The sequence below is a fragment of the Pongo pygmaeus genome, chromosome 20 (assembly GCF_028885625.2).
Source record: "Pongo pygmaeus isolate AG05252 chromosome 20, NHGRI_mPonPyg2-v2.0_pri, whole genome shotgun sequence".
Lineage (NCBI taxonomy): Eukaryota > Metazoa > Chordata > Mammalia > Primates > Hominidae > Pongo > Pongo pygmaeus.
In genome coordinates this window covers 63194793-63215220 of record NC_072393.2, presented here as the reverse complement: position 1 = coordinate 63215220, position 20428 = coordinate 63194793, and the positions used below count along the sequence as shown (strand labels likewise).

Genomic DNA, 20428 nt, shown 5'->3' with positions numbered 1-20428 from the left:
ATATCATACAAATTGCCTCAAATTAGAATAAAAAGAGAATACAAAAGATATGTTACAATGGGTATGTTTATATGTGGTTTGTTTTTTGAGACGGAGTCTTATCCTGTAGCCCAGGCAGGAGTGCAATGGCACAATCTCGGCTCACTGCATGTATTAATGAAACAAAATAAAAATAAATGGTGATGATGGGCCGGGCACGGTGGCTCATGCCTGTAATCTCAGCATTTTGGGAGGCCAAGGCGGGTGGATCACGTGAGGTCAGGAGTTCAAGACCAACCTCAACATGGAGAAACCCCGTCTCTACTAAAAATACAAAATTAGCCAGGCATGGTGGTGCACGCCTGTAATCTCAGCGACTTGGGGGGGGTCAGGCAGGAGAATTGCTTGAACCTGGGAGGCAGAGGTTGCGGTGAGCTGAGATTGCGCCATTCCACTCCAGCCTGGGCAACAAGAGCGAAACTCCTTCTCAAAAAAAAAAAATAAATAAAATAAATAATAAAAAAATAAAAAATAAATGGTGATGATGATGGTGGTGGTGACGGTGATGATGATGATGAAGATGGTGATGGTGGTGGTTGTGATGGTGATGGTGATGATGATAATTATTACTGTGAGGTTAATTCTGTGTGGCAGCTGGGCCATGGGATACCCAGATAAACATTATTTCTGGGTGAGCCTGTGATGATGTTTCCAGAAGAGGTTAGCATTTGAACTGGTGAACTGAATCAAGCATATGACCTTCCCCCATGTGGCTGAGCATCATGCAATCCACAGAGGGTCTAAATAAACAAAAGATGAAGGAAGGAGGAACTTGCCCCAATTTTCTTGTCTTTTCTGAGCTGGGACATCTCATCTCATCTCCAAGAAACTCGATGACCAAGATCAATCATATTCTAATGCCATCCTTTAAAAAATAAGTGGTAAACATTTTAAATAAAATAAAGATAGGATTGGCCGGGCGCAGTGGCTCACGCCTGTAATCTCAGCACTTTGGGAGGCTGAGGTAGGCGGATCCGAGGTCAGGAGTTCAAGACCAGCCTGGCCAACATATTGAAACCCGTCTATACTAAAAATACAAAAATTAGCCAGGCGTGGTGGCAGGTGCCTGTAATCCCAGCTACTCGGGAGCCTGAGGCAGAGAATCACTTGAACCCAGGAGGCAGAGGTTGCAGTGAGCGGAGATTGCACCACTGCATTCCAGCCTGGGCGACAGAGGGAGACTCCATCTCAAAAAAAAAAAAAAAGATAATAAACATAAAGATAAGATTAGTGATTTTTTCCCTTTGTCTTAGGCTTCAACTTGCACACAGCCAATATCTGTTTCATGAAACTCTACAACTAGCAGTGCACGCTACGATTTTAAAATTATATTCGTTCATCTCATTTTCTCCTGTCCTCAGTCTGAGATTGAACACCAGCAACGGCCCTGGTTCTTTCATGTAATATATTATATTTTGTAAAATTAACAAAAAAAAATCTTTATTCTTTACTCAGATTATAGCACTTGAATACACCACATTTGAATTACATTAATTGGTTCTCCAAATTTTCAAATAGTAATGCCTATCATTTTTAACTATGTGGTGTAAGAAAGAGGCAGTAGCAGGCTCCATTCATAAAGGGCTTTATTGCGTGAACAAACAATATGCATCATCGCCATTATTATTATTACTTAAGAGACAGAGTCTTGCTCTGTTGCCCAGACTAGAGTGCAGAGGTGCAATCATAGCTCACTGCAGCCTTGAACTCCAGGGCACAAGCAATCCTCCTGCCTCAGCCTCCTGAGTAGCTGGGACTACAGGCATGCACCACCATGCCTCCTAATTTTAAAATTTTTGTAGAGATAAGGGTCTTACTATGTTGCCCAGGCTGGTCTCAAGCAAGTCTCCTGCCTCAGCCTCCCAAAGTGGTGGGATTACAGGCGTGAGTCACTGCACCCGGTCACATCATAATGTAATTTTAATTGTAGTCAGTGCTGTGGAGAGAACCAGAGGGTGCAAAGAACAAGAAGAAGTGAGGGATCCCTCGTGAGGAAACTGGGTGGAAGTGCCCCCTGAGGAAGGAAAGTCAGGCAAGGAGGAGAGGAAGGCAGCATCCAGGCAGAGAGAAAAGCATGTGCAAAGGCCCTGAGGTTGGAAAAGCATGCACATAGGCCTTGCCATATTAGTGGGATATGCAGGGAGCATCTGTGGCTGGATGGTTCAAGGTGAGAGGGGCATACCCACTAGGATGATCATAATAATAAAAAAGAAAAAGGCCGGGCACGGTGGCTCACGCCTGTAATCCCAGCACTTTGGGAGGCCAAGGTGAGTGGATCACCTGAGGTCAGGAGTTCGAGACCAGCTTGATCAACACGGTGAAAACCCGTTTCTACTAAAAATACAAAAATTAGCCAGACATGGTGGTGGGTGCCTGTAGTCCCAGCTACTTGGGAGGCTGAGGCAAGAGAATCGCTTGAACCCAGGAGGTGGAGGTTGCAGTGAGCTGAGATTGCGCCATTGCACTCTAGCCTGGGTGACAGAGCGAGACTTTGTCTCAAAAATAAATAAATAAATAAATAAATAAATAAAAATAAAGGCTGTGCACGGTGGCTCACGCCTGTAATCCCAACACTTTGGGAGGCCGAGGCAGGCGGACCACAAAGTCAGGAGACCAAGACCATCCTAGCGAACACGGTGAAACCCCATCTCTACTAAAAATACAAAAAATTAGCCGGGTGTGGTGGCGGGCGCCTGTAGTCCCAGCTACTTGGGAGGCTGAGGCAGGAGAATGGCGTGAACCCGAGAGGCGGAGCTTGCAGGGAGCAGAGATAGTGCCACTGCACTCCAGCCTGGGTGACAGAGCGAGACTCCGTCTCAAACAAACAAACAAACAAACAAACAAAAACCATTTCACAGATAAGGCACAGGGAGGTTAAAGCACTTGAAGGAGTTTTCAGGGGGCACCAAGAAGATTGCACTTCAGGTGTTCCCTGTGCTTCCAGGAGCCCATTTGGCAAGGACTATTCCTGCGGGGAGGGTGGGAGTAAAACTGGATTTCCTGGGTCTGCAGAGCTGAGGACCCCAACCTGGCTTAGAGTGACTTCTTCATGGCCCCTCTCCCTTACCCCTTGATCCCAGAGCCTTCCACTGGAATCTTCTTTTTTTTCCCCTATTTTTAAAGGGATAGGTTAGATCTGAGCAGGTTGTGTCCTTCCTTCTGTGATGCAATAGTGCCCTCAAGTGATTCAATGAAGCTTGACATGTATCTTTGCAAGTGACTAAAGAACAAAATAGGGGCCGGGCACGGTGGTTCACGCCTGTAATTCCAGCACTTTGGGAGGCCGAGGTAGGCGGATCACGAGGTCAAGAGATCGAGACCATCCTGGCTAACACGGGGAAACCCCGTCTCTACTAAAAATACAAAAAATTAGCCGGGCGTGGTGGCAGGCACCTGTAGTCCCAGCTACTCGGGAGGCTGAGGCAGGAGAATGGCGTGGACACGGGAGGTGGAGCTTGCAGTGAGCCGAGATCGCACCACTGCACTCCAGCCTTGGCGACAGAGCGAGACTCCGTCTCAGAAAAAACAAAACAAACAAAAAAAACAAAAAACATTTATCATGGTTTACGTTTGGCCTACTTTTTTTTTTTTTTTTTTTTTTTGGTAAAGTAGGACTTGGTGATCTTTCCTAATTGTACTTAGAACCAACATTTATCTCATCAGTCTTCCTCAGTCATTTCTCTCTACATACCCCTCCCTGCCCACTCCCCATAAGACTCCTGCTAACGGTGAGTTTTATGGGCCAACCTAGTTGGGGTCCAGTGCCCGGTAATCCAATCACATGCTAATCCAGGCGTAGCTGTGAAGGTATTTTGTAGATGTGGTTATCATCTACAACCAGGTTTTTTAAGAAAAGGTTGCCCTCGGTAATGTGAGTGGACTTCATCCAATCAGTTGAAGGCCTTCCGAGTAAAACTCAGGGTTTCCCAGAGAAGAGGAAATCCTGCCTCAAGATTCCAGCATCAGTGTCTGCTTGAGTTTCCCACCTGCTGGCTGGCCCTACAAACCAACTCCCACAACTGTGTGAGACAATTCCTTAAAATAAATCTCAATCTCTGCATACATTAGATGATAGATAGATAGATAGATAGATGATAGATAGATAGATAGATAGATAGATGATAGATAGATAGATAGATAGATAGATAGATAGATAGATAGATAGATAGATAGATAGGGACAGGTATATATACACACATACATCTGAATTTCCTGGGTCTGCAGAGCTAAGGACTCCAATCTGGCTTAGAGTGACTTTTTCATGGCCCCCCCTCCCTTCCCCCTTGATCTCAGAGCCTTCCACCAGAATCCCTATTATATATGTATACATATAGACAACACAGAGAAAGATAAGGGAAAGATTTTAAGGAATTAGCTCACATGATCAATTTATATCTATTAATATATACATCTATAATATATATGTGGATAGGTACATAGTATCTCCTACTGATTCTGTTTCTGAACCCTGACTGATACAGCTTCACATTCTATTTATTATATCACCCATTTTTAAAAACTGGTAAAAACCATGTTCACGGAAACATCATTTATCACAGCAAGAATCTGAAAATCGCATACATGTTCTTCAATTGAATATCAGCTATATAAATGTACGGTGCAAGTTTTGCACATGCCACCTCTGAATTTTTCCTTTTTTTTTCTTTTCTTTTCTTTTTCTTTTTTTTTTTTTTTTTGAGACGGAGTCTCGCTCTATCGCCCAGGCTGGAGTGCAGTGGCGCGATCTCAGCTCACTGCAAGCTCCACCTCCCAGGTTCACGCCATTCTCCTGCCTCAGCCTCCCAAGTAGCTGGGACTACAGGCACCTGCCACCACGCCTGGCTAATTTTTTGTATTTTTAGTAGAGACAGGGTTTCACCATGTTAGCCAGGATGGTCTCGATCTCCTGACCTCATGATCTTCTCGCCTCGGCCTCCCAAAGTGCTGGGATTACAGGTGTGAGCCACCGCACTTGGCCGAATTTTTCTTTTACCAATAAAGAATAGAGAAATTCAAGTCATAGTTGGGAATACATTTTAGCATGAGAATAATTTTTTTTTTTTTTTTGAGACGGAGTTTCACTCTTGTTGCCCAGGCTGGAGTGCAGTGGAACCATCTTGGCTCACCGCAACCTCCGCCTCCCGGATTCAAGCAATTCTCCTGCCTCAGCCTCCCGAGTAGCTGGGATTACAGGCATGAGGCACCATGCCCAGCTAATTTTGTATTTTTAGTACAGACAGGGTTTCTCCATGTTAGTCAGGCTGGTCTCAAACTCCCAGCTTCAGGCGATCCGCCCACCTCAGCCTCCCAAAGTGCTGGGATTACACACGTGAGCCACCGTGCCCAGCCAGCATGAGAATAATCCTATCTAAAGGGGGTTGACTCTGATAGGAAAGGTTTGGAAATAACATCACTTGAGTAATTGAAAGATCTTTGCACATTTTTATTAGAGGGGTGTTTGTAATTACACACTCCAGGCTGTATCCAATTCACCACATGTGTGTATGTGCACGTGACAGATTGCAAAACTGGTCCTAGTATTCCACCCCTCCTTGAATCCATTCCCTTTGCCCTGCGGCCATTTTCCCACCCCTCAAATCTGGGCTGCACCTGTGGTTTGCTTTGGCCAGTAGCTTGCAGTGGAAGTGCAAAGCTGTCAGTACAGAGCCTTATGCTCAACGGGCTTAATGGCTCCTACTAACTCTCTCGGAACCCTGCCAGGCTGCCATGGAAATGACCCTAGGCTGTCCTGGCAGAGGAGGAGAGGCTACAGATGGGCCAGCTGCCACTCAACCCAGCTCAGCACAGATGCACGAGTGGGCCCAGCCAAGACAGAAGAACTACATGGCTAAACCCAACCCACAGTGCCGACCCACAGCTGATTAAGTAAATGAAGCATGGCGGTTGTTTAGCCTCTATATCAGTGAGCTTGGGCTGCAACAACAAAGCGCCACGGACCGGGTCGCCTAAAAAACAGAAACTTATTCTCTCCCAGTTCTGGAGGCTGAAATCCTAGATCAAGGGACCAGGGCCGGACGCAGTGGCTCAGGCCTGTAATCCCAGCACTTTGGGAGGCTGAGCAGGGTGGATCACCTGAGGTTAGGAGTTCGAGACCAGCCTGGCCAACATGGCGAAACCCTGTCTCTACTAAAAATACAAAAATTAGCCGAGCGCAGTAGCACACGCCTGTAGTCCCAGCTATGCGGGAGGCTGAGGCAGGAGAATTGCTTGAGGTGGAGGTTGCAGTGAGCTGAGATCGTGCCACTGTACTCCAGCCTGGCATACACAGTGAGACTCTGTCTCAAAAAAAAAAAAAAAAAAAGAGTCTCCAATGTTGGAGCGGTGAAGCCTGAATTAACAGTGGTCTGCAGATCACTCCACCTCTGCTAGGCCTGAATGTGTGCGTCACCCCCCAAAAAAACTTTTATGTTGAAAGTTAATCACCAAGGTGACGGTGTTGGGAGGTGAGGTTTTGAGGAGGTGATTTGGTTACGAAGGCAGAGCCCTCATGAATGGGATTAGCATAATTCTAAGAGGCCCGAGAAAGCTCTTTTCTCCCTTCCACCCTGTGAGGATACAGCCAGCAAGAAGGTGGCATCTACGAACAAGGAATTGGGCTCTCACCAGACACCGAATCTCCTGGCACTTTCATCTTAGGCTTTCTAGCCTTCAGAACTATTCTTTTCAAGGCCAGGCACAGTGGCTCATACCTGTAATCCCAGCGCTTTGGGATGCCGAGGAAGGAAGACCACTTGAGCCCAGGAGTTTGAGACCAGAATGGGCAACACAGGGAGACCTCATCTCTGTTTAAATAAATAAATACATCACCTGTTCTGCTCATTATAAGCTGCCCTGTTTATGCTGTCTTGTGATAGCAGCTGGAATGGACTGGCAACCCTCTTGAGGTCAAAATCCCAGCCATTTCCTAGTACACGGTAGAGGGGGGAGTCTGGAAGCTTAAGGAAACGTGAATGTAGACATCGGTCTATGCAGGCAAACTGCCCAGCTACCCTTAAACATACCCCCAGAGGGCCCATGGGAGACTTGCCTCACCAAAACTGTAAGGTGAAGAGGCTTCTGGATCGGCAAAGAGCCCTGTGGCTGCTATCCATTGTAGGGTGGAGAAAATGCCATAAGGAAATTGGATTCCATGAGCTTGGTGGGAATAATAGGATCTTTTGGTGGTTAGAGGCCAGGTGGACACTAAACATTCAGAAGGCAGGAGGTCACAAATGTGATGCTAAGCCAGAGATAAGCCAGTTATAATGATAATGCAGCATAAAATTCAGAATATTTCAACCCACGGGGAATCTAGAATAATTGCTCATTGGTCATGAGATCTCTAGAAAGGAACTACTTGGACAACTTGCTAAGGTGTTTCTCCACAGAGGACTTCAGCATCTGTCCAACAAAATCCAGCAGAAGTTGATGTAACAAGATTTGTGGACTTTCACTCAGCTCTTATTTAAGCCAGTGTTTAGAGCCAGAGCCCTTGACTTGGGAGGATATCATAAATCTTCTTCTAAGCCAATTTCAAGGTGACCACGCTCCAGTTAGCACAGTGATCATGAACCAGGGAAAGCAAAGTACTCCAGCCTCTTGTGGGTTTTAGATTTAGGATGTGAGCTTAATGCCCCATTTTACCCATTGTGATGAGCCAAATTGTGCCCCATCACCAAATTTTATGTTGATGTCCTAATCCCCCATTCCTTGGAATGTGACTGTATTTGGAGATGGAGAAAGAGAATTAAGATAAAATGAGGTCATTAGGGTGGGTCCCAAGTCCAATATGACTGACATTGTTTTTTGTTTTTGTTTGTTTGTTTGTTTTTCGTTTGAGATGGAGTCTCAGTCTCTTGCCCAGGCTGGAGTGCAGTGGCGTGATCTCGACTCACTGCAACCTCCACCTCCCAGGTTCAAGCTATTCTGCTGCCTCAGCCTCCTAAGTAGCTGGGACTACAGGTATTTGCCACCATGCCTGGATAATTTTTGTATTTTTTTTAGTAGAGATGGTGTTTCGCCATGTTGACCAGGCTGGTCTGGAACTCCTGACCTCAGGTGATCCACCCGCCTCGGCCTCCCAAGGTGCTGGGATTACAGGTGTGGGCCACCACGCCCGGCCCATGGCTGACATTCTTTAAAAAAAAAAAAAAAAAAAAAAAGTGTGTGAGAGAGATTAGGACACAGACACACACAGAGGGACGACCATATGAAGACATGGGGAAGACGGTCGTCTGCAAGCCAAGGAGAGAGGCCTCAGGGGAAACCAACCTTGGCCATACCTTGATCGTGAACTTCCATCCTTGAGAACTGTGAAGAAATGTTTCCATTGTTTAAGACCCTGGTCTGTGGTGCTTTGTTATGGTGGCTCTAGAAAACTACTCTGCCATCTGATCTCACGTTCCTCAACGTCACACTTTCATTTTCTTCCAGGGGGTGTTTAAGACTTAATGGAAGTGACCAAAGAAAACCACAGAAACTTGGGGTTCCTGGAAGGAGTTGCCTGCCCTGGTTGCCAGAGCCTATAGCTGGGCCTAGAATCTTCCACCCCTGGGTAGAGGCTGCCTACTGGTGTGTAACAAACATAGCTGGGACATGGAGTCCCTGCCTCAGGGTCTCTAAAACGTTGTGTGGCCTGATTTGATGGTGCATTTCCTCAGCAGCCCAAGCCAGCATTTTCTGGGGACATTTTTGCCTGATTGTGAAGGTGTTTTCTTAGTGATCACAGAAGTACATTTTCTCCAGGCTAGGAAATGAAAGAGGCAAAGTGCTTTAAAGAGGAAGTGTAGGCCTGGAGCAGTGGCTTATGCTTGTAATCCCAACACCAGAAGGCCAAGGCAGGAGGATCGTTTGGGCCCAGTAGTTCAAGACCAGCCTGGACAATATAGTGAGACCCCCATCTCTACAAAAACTAAAAAATAAAAATAAGTAAAAACAAATGTTAATACAGAGGAGGCATAGGCATCACACAGAGAGGGGTTCGAATCCCAGTTCCTCCACTTGCAACCTTCAAAATCACAAACAAATCACTTATCCTCCAGAAGCTTCCATCTCCCTGTGTGTCAAATGTGCACTGCAATGTGCTTGACATGTAAAGAGACCATCTATCAGGTGCTAAGGCTAATGTAGCAAAGCACCACCAACCTGTGGCTGCAGCAACAGACATTTATCACCTCACGCTTCTGGAGGCTGGAAATCTGAAATCAGGGTGTAGGCAGGGATGGTTCCTTCTAAGAACCATGAAGAAGAATGTGCTCCAGGCCTCTCTCCTTAGTTTGCAGATGGCGGCCTTCTCCCTGTGCCTCTACACATCATGTTCTCTCTATGCGTGTCTCTGCGTGCAAATGCACCCTTTTTATAAGGACAGCTGTCATATTGGGTTACGGCCCACCCTATTTACTCATTTTAACTTTATTACCTCTGTAAAGAACCTATCTCCAAATAAAGTCACATTCTGAGGAATAAGGGTTTAGGATTCCAACATATATTTGGGAGGGGGGTGAGCATAAATCAACCCCCAACAGGTAAATGTGGCTTTCTAAAGAAAATTGTCTTAAAAACCATATTTAAAGGAAATGAATATTTGAGTTGTTTCTGTTGTCCATCCTTTGAGGAAAATGTCCCTTCTCATGAAGCTTCCAGAAGGAAGAGGCAAGCATACAATGCCTCTTGAGGTCTACGAATAAGTAAAATATGAACTGTAAATAAAGCATGTGTCATGGTTTAAGGGCAGCCTTGGGGCTACATAAAGTAATGTGGTATCTCACAATCAATGGTTTGTTGGTTTAGTGAAATGCATTTTTTTCCCATTCTATCTTCACAGATTTCTCTGCTTTTCCAATTATCTAAAAATGATGTCATGCTTATGTTTCTAATGGCCAAGGGAATAATTTAGGAAGGCTAACAGAATTCCTTCAGAGTAGGCACCTTAAAATAATGCTGGCCAATAGTAAATGCCATGTGCATGTCAACTATTAATATTAAAATTAGTTAAGGCCGAGGTGGAAGGATTGGAGTTCGAGACTAGCCAGGGCAACATAGCGACACCTCATCTCTACAAAAAATAAAAGTTAAAAAAAATTAGCCAGTGTGGTGGCACACGCCTGCAATCTCAGCTACTCAGGAGGCTAAGACGGGAGGATCACTAGAGCTGGGGAGGTCGAGGTTGCAGTGAGCGGTGATTGTACCACCGCACTCCAGCCTGTGCAACAAAGTGAAACCGTTTCTAAAAAATAAAACTAAAAAGTAAAATGAAATTATTCATCTATGTTAATGGATTTGCCACCTTCTTTGCCATAGACTGGAATGACATCAGCTACCTGAGACCAAAACAAAAGTGTGGGTTGCAAACCCTGGCACCTACCTTTTTAGATTGCGCAGCCTGCAATAGGGACTTAGCCTGTCTGAACCTCAGCTTCCTTCTTTCTTCTTCTTCTCCTTTTTTTTTTTTTTTTGAGACGAAGTCTCGCTCTGTCACCCAGGCTGGACTGCAGTGGTGCGATCTCAGCTCACTGCAACCCCCGCCTCCCAGGTTCAAGCCATTCTCCCGCCTCAGCCTTCCAAGTAGCTGGAAGCGCACGCCACCATGCTCGGCTAATTTTTGTATTTTTAGTAGAGACGGGGGTTTCGCCATATTGGCCAGGCTGGTCTCGAACTCCTGACCTCAGGTGATCCACCCTCCTCGGCCTCCCAAAGTGCTGGGATGACAGGTGCCCGGACTCAGGTTCCTTCTTTCTAAGCCTGTGGGCTCGGCCTCATCCCCTGAGCAAGAAAACAGTCCCACCCCTGACTTCCTGGCTGCGCCCACCGCCAGGCACTGAGGCTGTAGTGGGCGGGGCTCGGGGCAGCAGCCTGGCGCTCCTCGGGCCCCCAGGGGTCAGGGCCCTGCGGACCCAGCGCGTGCAGACGCTTAGCCTTCTGGGAGTTGTAGTTTCGATGACCCAGGCACTGCGCGCTTTAGTCGCGGTGCCGACGAGCGCGCAGCGCCTCTTGGAAGTCGTAGTTCCTAAGGGCCAGGCGGGCCCGATGCGCAGGCGCAGTCCACCCGGGCCTGGTGCGCGGGCTCCTACGCAGCAGCAGAAGTCTTGACCTTCGCTCCTCTAAGGAAGGAGGCACCAGGGTCTGCGTTGGCCCAGGAGGACCCGAGACTGAGTAGAAGCGGAGCCGACTCCACCAGGCTAGGAGGGGGCCGGCCAGCGCGTTCGGAGGTGATACCGGGAGGCGAGGGGAACGGTGTGTAGTGTGCGCGTGCGCGCGTGTTCCTGCGGGTGTGTGACCGCGTGTGAGCCCGTCCCCGAGTGTCATTGTGTCTGCACCGGCCCACAGGCGTGTGACCGCCTGTGAGCCCGTCCCTGAGTGTCATTGTGTCTGCACCTGCTCACTCAGCGGTGTCAGCCCGTACAGGTGTGTGACTGCCTGTGAGCCCGTCCCTGAGTGTCACAGCGTCTGCACCTGCTCACTCGACGGTACCAGCCGGTGCAGGTGTGTGACTGCCTGTGAGCCTGTCACTGTGTCTGCACCTGCTTACTCGGCGGTGCCAGCCCGTCACTGTGTCTGTACCTGCTCACTCGGCGGTGCCAGCCCGTGCAGGTGTGTGACTGCCTGTGAGCCCGTCCCTGAGTGTCACTGCGTCTGCACCTGCTCACTCGGCGGTGCCAGCCCGTCACTGTGTCTGTACCTGCTCACTCGGCGGTGCCAGCCCGTGCAGGTGTGTGACTGCTTGTGAGCCGGTCCCTGAGTGGCACTGCGTCTGCACCTGCTCACTCGGCGGTGCCAGCCCATCACTGTGTCTGTACCTGCTCACTTGGCGGTGCCAGGCCGTGAAGATGTGTGACTGCCTGTGAGCCCGTCCCCGAGTGTCACTGTGTCTGCACCTGCTCACTCAGTGGTGCCAGCCCAGGCAGGTGTGTGACTGCATGTAAAGGCATGTGACACTTTATTGGTGTGTTATGTGCTCGTTCATGTGAAGCGGTGTCTGCATATCACAGCATGTCACATACACGTGTGACTGACTTTGGGCAAGTCTGAAAGTCCTCCTGGGTGTGAGGTGTGTGACCCCACGTGTGCATGTCTGGGTGTGCCACCGTGTAGGCTGGCTCGGCCCATGTGCCTGCCAGCACAATGATGGGTGACCTGGGTGTATGAGCCTGTAGTGTGCCGTGCTGTCTGAAGTGTGTGCCTCTGCACACGATGGAGACGCTGCACACGTGGGCTTTGGCTATGCTGGAGCTCTATCCACCGAGTGTGACTGCACATGTGTCCAGCCATCCCCTGTGGGTGTGTCCCGGTAATGGCCTGCCTGTGTGGAGCAGGTGGCATGTGTGACCTTGTCCCTCTCTGTGCACCTCTTCACACAGGGAGCTACGTGTGGGGCTGGGTGTGTGTGTAGCTACGTGTGCCCGGGACCCTGTGTGCATGTATGAGTGTGGCTGCAGGTGATGGCTTCCCACCTGCCTCCTTGCATGGGGGTTGGGAGGGCGACTGTGTGTCCCTGGATATGGGTGTGGGTGTCTCTGCATGTCTGTGTGTGTCTGGGCAGGTATGATTGTGTATGACCCTGTGTGTGTCAGAGTGTGACATAATGCATGTGTCTACCTGTGATCTTGTGATATAATAAGAAATATATGTTTACTCTTTATCCCCAGCTCCTGGTACCAGAGCCCCTAAAACCCTTGGAATTTCCTGAGTGACAGGGGTAAAAGGAGTGTCTTTTGCAACTCTTAATAAGCCCCTTTCAACCACACCTGTGTTTATGCTAATGGAGGACTCCTGGTAGACCCCTAAGTACAATTATGCTAATGGAGGACTCCTGGTAGGCCCCTAGGATGGGCTGGTTGCCACGGGAGCTAGCCCTGATGAGCATTCCAGCGTTCAGCCAGCCCCTACCTCCTGGGAGGGGAGAGGGCTGGAAGTTGAGTTCATCACCGATGGCCAGTGTCATCACACCTATGTCAGTCACACCTGTGTCATGGAACCCCCATAACCGCCCTAAACTTAGGGTTTGCTGAGCTCCGGGGTTGTCGAGCACCCAGAGAGGGCATGGTGCTCTGAGCCTCTCCCTATACCTTACCCTGTGTGTCTTCCATCTGGCTGTTCCTATCCTTTATTGGAAACCAGTAACCGTAAATAAAGCATGTCCCTGAGTTCAATGAGTTATGTGAGCAAATCACCAAACCCAAGGAGGGGTTGAGGCAGTTTTATGGCTGGTAGCTTCCTGTGCCTCCCAGCCAGAGCAGATTGGAGACTTGGTTGTTGGTGTGGAGAAAGCCCACGTGTCAGAAGTACTAGGAGTAGACAGCTTTCTTCTACTGCCCCCGAGCAAGCCTGTGTCTCCCCTTGGGCTCCTGTGTGTGTGTGCACAACGCCGCAGGTTTACCCAACCCCTCTGTGAACCCACTTGCCTTCCCCCCACACTTGAGGTGGGTACCCCCACACACTCCGGGGATGCCGATGGACGTGGCACCTGAGCCGACCCAGCCTGGCCCCCACCAGCAAAGTTCTTACCAGCACACATGACTTCCTGTGTGAGCTGACCCCCACCCTGCTCTACTGCGTCTCCCCTGCCTTGCACCTCAGTTGCTCTGTCCAGCCCCACACCCCCTTTACCTTTTCTCTATCACCCTTGTCACCATCCTGCCCCAGGACCTTTGCACTTGCTGTGTTCTCCACCCTGAACACAAACATCATCACTCCCTTCCTCAGGGTCTCCTCTTGTCCTCTTGCTGAGGCACACACTGCGGGAAGAGCATGTGAGGCAGAAAGAACAGCCCAAACAAAAGCCGTGTCTTGACCAGGTGTGGTTGGTGGTGCCTGCCTGTGATCCAAGCCCTTTGGGAGGCTGAGGTGAGAGGATCACTTGAGTCCAGGATTCCCAGGCTGCAGCGAGCTATGATCGCAACACTGCACTCCAGCCTGGGCAACAGAGCAAGAAAGACCCTGTCTCAAAAAAAAAAAAAAAAGAAAGAAAGAAAAGCCCTATTTTAGGTCCTTTGGGGTGTGACAGAATGCCATACTCTGGTGGCTTAGAAACAGCATTTATTGGCTGGGCACGGTGGCACATGCCTGTAATCCCAGCACTTTGGGGGGCCAAGGCGGGTGGATCACCTGAGGACAGGAGTTCGAGACCAGCCTGACTAACATGGTGAAACCTCATCTCTACTAAATACAAAAAATTAGCCGGACATAGTGGCACATGCCTTTAATCCCAGCTATGCAGGGGGCTGAGACAGGAGAATCGCTTGAACCCGGAAGGCGAAGGTTGCAGTGAGCCAACATTGTGCCATTGCACTCCAGCCTGGGCACCAAGAGCGAAACTCTGTCTCAAAAACAAAACAAAAAAACAACAAAAAAAAAAAAAAAGAAAGAAAGAAACAGCATTTATTTCCGCACAGTTCTAGAGGGTGGAAGTCCAAGGCCAAGGTGCTGGCAGGTTGGTGTCTGGTGAGGGCTGCTTCCTAGTTCATAGACCAGGCCCTCTTGTTGTGTCTTCATTTGGAGGAAGGGGCAAGGGAGCCTTCTGGGTCCTCTTTTATAAGGGCAGGAATCCAACGCCTGAGGGCTCCAGCCTCATGTCATCATCACCTCCCAGAGGCCCCACCTCCTAGCACCACCACAAAGGGTTAGGATCTGACACAGGAAGTGGGGAAGACAAGCTTCAGACATAGCCTGTCCAGCAGCAGCAGGAGTGTACCCGGAGGAGCCCAAGGTTGAGCACTGTCTGCTGTATGCATGCAGCCTACTAGTTGGTTCAGGGAATGCCTGTGTGAGGGGCTGAGTCCACACATAACATGAGGCCAAGCTTCCTGAGACCCCTGCCATCGCCCTCGGGAGAAGGGGAGGCTGGAGCCCTGTTTAGAGAGAGAAAACCAGGCAGAGCCTCAGAGCAGGTAGCCACTTACCTGCAGCCACACAGCCTGGAAAGGACCCCCCAGCAGTGTAAGCCCCGTCCTCTGGGGCTAGCCCCAGCACAGTGGATCCACAGGCAGCTGCCTCCTTCCCTCTCTCAGCACCTGGAGGTCATTTGTCCATCTGTCTTCCCATTCTGTTAGAACTAAAGCATTAGAAGTCAGTGGTGAGTTTCTGTCTAGCATGCATGTCCAGTGTACACCAGGCAATTGGTATAAATCCTTCAGCATCACAGCCCCACTAAAAGTAACTAAATGTATGGCTTCTGTTACGGCTTTCTAAAAAGCACAGTGATTTCCTGGGCTCATAGAAAAACAGATCCTGTTTTCCACTGAGAATGTGGAAAGCACAGACAAGGTAACCTACAACAGCTTGAGATCACCATCTCTAATGAGGACCCTGGGCCCAGGGGCCAGCATGAACCTCTGAGCCTGGGAGACCTTGGGCAGCTCCTTCACGGACAGAGCCCTGTAGAAGGGGAGCATAGTGAGTTGAATAGTGTCCCCATAATGTGAAATCTGGGATCACTGCTGGCTGATTCTGTCTGGTGAGGGCTCTCTTCCCGGTTTACAGACGGCCGCCTTCTCCCTGTGTCCTCACACGCAGAGAGGACAGAGAGAGCAGAGTAACTGAGCCCCCTGGTGTCTCCTCTTATAAGGACGCTAGTCCTATTAAGGAGAGTGCCGTCATGACCTAATCATCCTCCAAAGGCCCCACATCAAACACTGTCACACTGGGAATTAAAATTTCAACTGATTTTTCCCCAGAAAAGAAAACTGTCTTTCCAGTTATCTTAGCTCCAGCTTACAAAAAAATCACAGATTAGGTAGCTGAAGCAACAAACGCTTATTTCTTCTCAGTGCTAGAGGCTGGGAGTCTGAGATCAGAGTGCCAGCATGGTCAGACCACGCTGAGGACTCACTTCCTGGCTTGCAGATGGCTGCCTTCTTGCCATGTGTTCACCTGACAGACAGCGAGCTCTGGTGTCACTTCCTCTTCTTATCAAAACATTAGTCCCAGCCAAGCACGGTGGCTCACACCTGTAATCCCAGCACTTTGGGAGGCCGAGGTGGGTGGATCACCTGAGGTCAGGAGTTTGAGACCGGCCTGGCCAATATGGTGAAACCCCATCTCTACTAAAAATATAAAAATTAGCCAGGCATGGTGGCGTGCACCTGTAGTCCCAGCTACTCAGGAGGCTGAGGCAGAAGAATTGCTTGAACCCGGGAGGTGGAGGTTGCAGTGAGCCAAGACTGTGCCACTGCACTCCAGCCTGGGTAACAGCAAGACTCCATGTCAAAAAAAAAAAAAAAAAAAAAAACAGTCCCATTGTGGGGGCCCCACCCTCATGACCCCCTCTAAAGCTAATCACTTCCCAAAGGCTCCATCTCCACAAAGCATCACCTTGGGAGTTAGGGCTTCCATGTATAAATTTTGAGGGGGCACAATTCAGTTCACAGCACCGGATTACAAGGCCATATTTTAAGAGCTGACAGATTCATGCTTTTTTTTTTCTTTTTCAGGGATCTTTTAAATTTGTTTTTAGTTGCATTAAATCAGTGATTCCCAACTGGGGGCAATTTTGTCCCCAGGGGAGGGGACACCTGGCAGTGTCTGGAGACTTTTTAAAAAAAATTCAGACAGGGTCTCACACTGTCACCCAGGCTAGAGTGCAGTAGTGTGATCACTACTCACTGCAGCTTCAACCTCCTGTGCTCAGGTGATCCTCTTGCCTTAGCCTCCTGAGTAGCTGGGACCACAGGTGCACAACATCATGCCTGGCTAATTTTTTTTTTCATTTGTAGAGATGAAATCTTGCTGTGTTGCCCAGGCAGCAGACAGTTTGCTGGTCTCAAACTCCTGGGCTCAAGCAACCACCTGCCTTGGCCTCCCAAAGTGCTGGGATTACAGGCATGAGCCACCACGTCCAGCCTGGAGACATTTTTCATTGTTATAACTCAGGGGTTGGGGGGTAGTGTCCCTGGCATCCAGTGTGGAGAGACCAGGGACGCTGCTCAACATCTCACAACACACAGGATGGGTCCCACCACACCAAATTATTGGACCCAAAATGTCATTGGCACAGAGGTCCAGGGACCCCATGCTAAGTTCTTCCCAGTTCAGCTGTTAGCCATTTTTCCAGCTCAGGACAAGTGGCAATGTTTAATTTTTTTTCTATCTTTTTCTTTTCAGACCCAGAGAAAAGATGTGAGATCAAGACAGCAGCCCAGGGATCGAGGATGGAGGGACTCTTGAGCGTCGCCCTCCAAGGCGCAGAGTTGGAAGGAAACTGGAAACACGAGGGCCAGGTTGAGGACCTGCAGGAAAACCAGGAAAGCTGTCCAGAGCCAGAGGCTGTGGCCTGCAAGGGAGACCCTGCCGCGGACGGCATCCAGGAACGCGATGAATTCAGCCGAATCCCAAGAACCATATCGAGCCCTGCTGCTACCCAAGCCAGTGTCCCTGACGACAGCAGGCCCTGGAGGTGCAGCGCGCCTGGGGAGAGCCCGAAGGAGAGGCATCCAGACAGCCGCCAGCGGGAGAGAGGTGGAGGCCCCAAGAAGCCGTGGAAATGCGGGGACTGCGGGAAGGCCTTCAGCTACTGTTCCGCGTTCATCTTGCACCAGAGAATCCACACCGGGGAGAAGCCATTTGCGTGCCCCGAGTGCGGCAAGGCCTTCAGCCAGAGCGTGCACCTGACCCTGCACCAGCGCACGCACACGGGCGAGAAGCCCTACGCCTGCCACGAGTGCGGCAAGGCCTTCAGCCAGGGCTCGTACCTGGCGTCCCACTGGCGCACGCACACGGGCGAGAAGCCGCACCGCTGCACCGACTGCGGCAAGGCCTTCACGCGCGTCACGCACCTGACCCAGCACCGGCGTGTGCACACGGGCGAGCGGCCCTACGCGTGCGCCCAGTGCGCCAAGGCGTTCCGCAACCGCTCGTCCCTGATAGAGCACCAGCGCATCCACACCGGCGAGAAGCCCTACGAGTGCTCCGCGTGCGCCAAGGCCTTCCGCTTCTCCTCGGCGCTCATCCGCCACCAGCGCATCCACACGGAGGAGAAGCCCTACCGCTGCGGCCAGTGCGCCAAGGCCTTCGCGCAGATCGCGCACCTGACCCAGCACCGGCGCGTGCACACGGGCGAGAAGCCCTACACTTGCCAGGACTGCGGCGCGCTCTTCAGCCAGAGCGCCTCTCTGGCCGAGCACCGGCGCATCCACACAGGCGAGAAGCCCTACGCGTGCGGCCAGTGCGCTAAGGCCTTCACCCAGGTGTCGCACCTGACGCAGCACCAGCGCACGCACACCGGAGAGCGGCCCTACCCCTGCCACGACTGCGGCAAGCGCTTCAGCAACCGCTCCCACCTCCTCCAGCACCACCTCGTGCACACCGGTGAGCGGCCCTACAGGTGCCTGCAATGCGGGGCCGCCTTCAGCCACGTGTCTTCGCTTATAGAGCACCAGAAGATCCACACCGGAGAGCGGCCCTACAAGTGCGGCGAGTGTGGCAAGGCTTTCAGCCAGGGCTCCTCGCTCACCCTGCACCAGCGCACGCACACGGGCGAGCGGCCCTACACCTGCCCCGAGTGCGGCAAGGCCTTCAGCAACCGCTCCTACCTGATCCAGCACCACACCGTGCACACCGGGGAGAAGCCCTATGAGTGCAGCGGCTGCGGGAAGGCCTTCAGCTTCTCCTCCGCGCTCATCCGACACCAGAGGACGCATGCAGACAGTTCGGGACGCCTTTGCCCAGCTCCCACGCCTGACTCAACACCTGGGCTCTCACAGGGAGGAGAAACCTGTCAACAGGGGTGCCCTGGCAGAAACCTGCGTGGACCAGCAGAAGATTAAGAGCTGAGGGCCTCCTTTCCAACCTCACAATGCTATGGGGGAGATACTGTGTTATCCCCTGCGCTTCCTGTGAGGAAACCGAGGCTCAGAGAAGCTTGTTAACTTGCCTGAGGGCACACAGTGGGGAAGACACAGGGCTAGGACTGTACCTCACATCTGCCAGACTCCCCTGCAGTCTTCCTGGTGCAAAATTATAAATGGGGCACAGGCAAGTAGACCTGCAGAAACACCTATGGCTTGCCTTTAATTTCTTTCTTTTTTTTTTTTCTTTGAGACAGAGTCTCTCTCTGTCACCCAGGCTAGAGTGCAGTGGAGCGATCTCGGCTCACTGAAACCTCCGCCTCCCGGGTTCAAGTGATTCTCCTGCCTCAACCTCCTGAGTAGCTGAAATTACAGGAGCCTGGCTAATTTTTTTTTTTTTTTTTTTTTTTTTCCTGAGGTAGAGTCTCGCTCTGTTGCCCAGGCTGGAGTGCAGTGATGCAATCTCGGCTCACTGCAACCTCCACCTCCCGGGTTCAAGCGATTCCCCTACCTCAGCCTCCCGAGTAGCTGGGACTACAGGCGCCCGCCACCACGCCCGGACTAGTTTTTTTGTATTTTAGTAGAGGCGGGGTTTCACCATGTTGGCTAGGATGGTCTCGATCTCCTGACTGCGTTATCCACCCGCCTCGGCCTCCCAAAGTGCTGGGATTACAGGCATGAGCCACCGTGCCTGGCCTAATTTTTGTATTTTTAGTAGAGGCAGGGTTTCACCATGTTGGCCAGGCTGTCTCGAACTCCTAACCTCGGGCGATCCGCCTGCCTTGGCCTCCCAAAGTGCTGGGACTACAGGCCTGAGCTACCGTGTCTGGCCAGCTGAACTTTTCATTGTTGATTTTATTGAGTAAGCCCTTGCTCGGTAAATTTAATTGAATTAAAGTGAATAAAAGGTTTGGTTCCTTTGGCCAAGTTGGCATATTTACTAAAGGAGCAGAGTCTGAAGAAGAAATCTGGATTCACTAAGATAGAAATAGTGCTTAGAGAAAATGATCAGGAGAAATCTAGAGCTGGAAGTTATCTAGAAGAAGGGAGTGCTTCTCCTCTACAAAAGATTTTTAGAGTGGGCCTGGTCTTTTTTTCAGTATGAGGAAACACCTACCCATCTCCAGCATTTTTCCCCCTAACTCAAAGACCTGACTTTAATGCTTGTATCAGTCAGCTCTTGCTGTGTAACAAACCATCCAGCCCTCATTTATCCATTTACTATTTCTCATGCATCTAGAGGTCAGCTGCTGGTTCTGTTGGTCTGGACCAGGCTTGGTCTGGACCTGGACCAGGAGGGCTCAGCTGGGCCAATTTGATCTTCTTCTCCTGACTCACATCTCACCTGGGTGTGTTCTCAGGGAGGTGGCAGGAGTCTGAGAGGAAGTGGACACACAGGCATGCTTTCAAGCCTCTGATATTGTCACGTTTGCATCTAGTCCCACAGGCCAAAGCAAGCTGCCTAGCCAAGCCTAGGATCAGCACAGGAAGAGCCTTCCTAAGAGTGTGGTCCCAGGGAAGGGTGAAAAGTAGGAGTTATGAATGTAATCCACCTACTACAATGTTGAATTAAAGTTATAATCTCATAACTTCACATGACTATAATCATT

At 50.3% G+C, this 20428-nt stretch overlaps 1 protein-coding gene and 1 long non-coding RNA gene across 4 annotated transcripts in view; one reads left to right on the top strand and one right to left on the bottom strand.

Annotated features, from left to right (window-relative positions):
* The window catches only part of LOC129019708 (uncharacterized), a 111280-nt gene extending 100496 nt beyond the window's left edge, over positions 1–10784 (bottom strand). Inside the window, exon 1 of the long non-coding RNA XR_008495711.1 lies at positions 10403–10784. This is a non-coding gene — a long non-coding RNA (uncharacterized LOC129019708). The remainder of the gene's footprint in view (positions 1–10402) is intronic.
* Positions 1–20209, top strand: part of ZNF835 (zinc finger protein 835) — a 106299-nt gene extending 86090 nt beyond the window's left edge. Inside the window, exons 1-2 of one of the 3 annotated variants that reach the window (XM_054462845.1) lie at positions 11090–11271; positions 17137–20209. In XM_054462845.1, the coding sequence (XP_054318820.1) occupies positions 17184–18797 (1614 nt within the window). In that variant the 5' untranslated portion in view covers positions 11090–11271; positions 17137–17183 and the 3' untranslated portion in view covers positions 18798–20209. Of the gene's footprint in view, positions 1–11089; positions 11272–17136 lie in introns of those variants that run through there. The other 2 variants (XM_054462843.2, XM_054462842.2) reach the window with 2 other exon arrangements.
* The last annotated feature ends 219 nt before the right edge of the window (positions 20210–20428 follow it).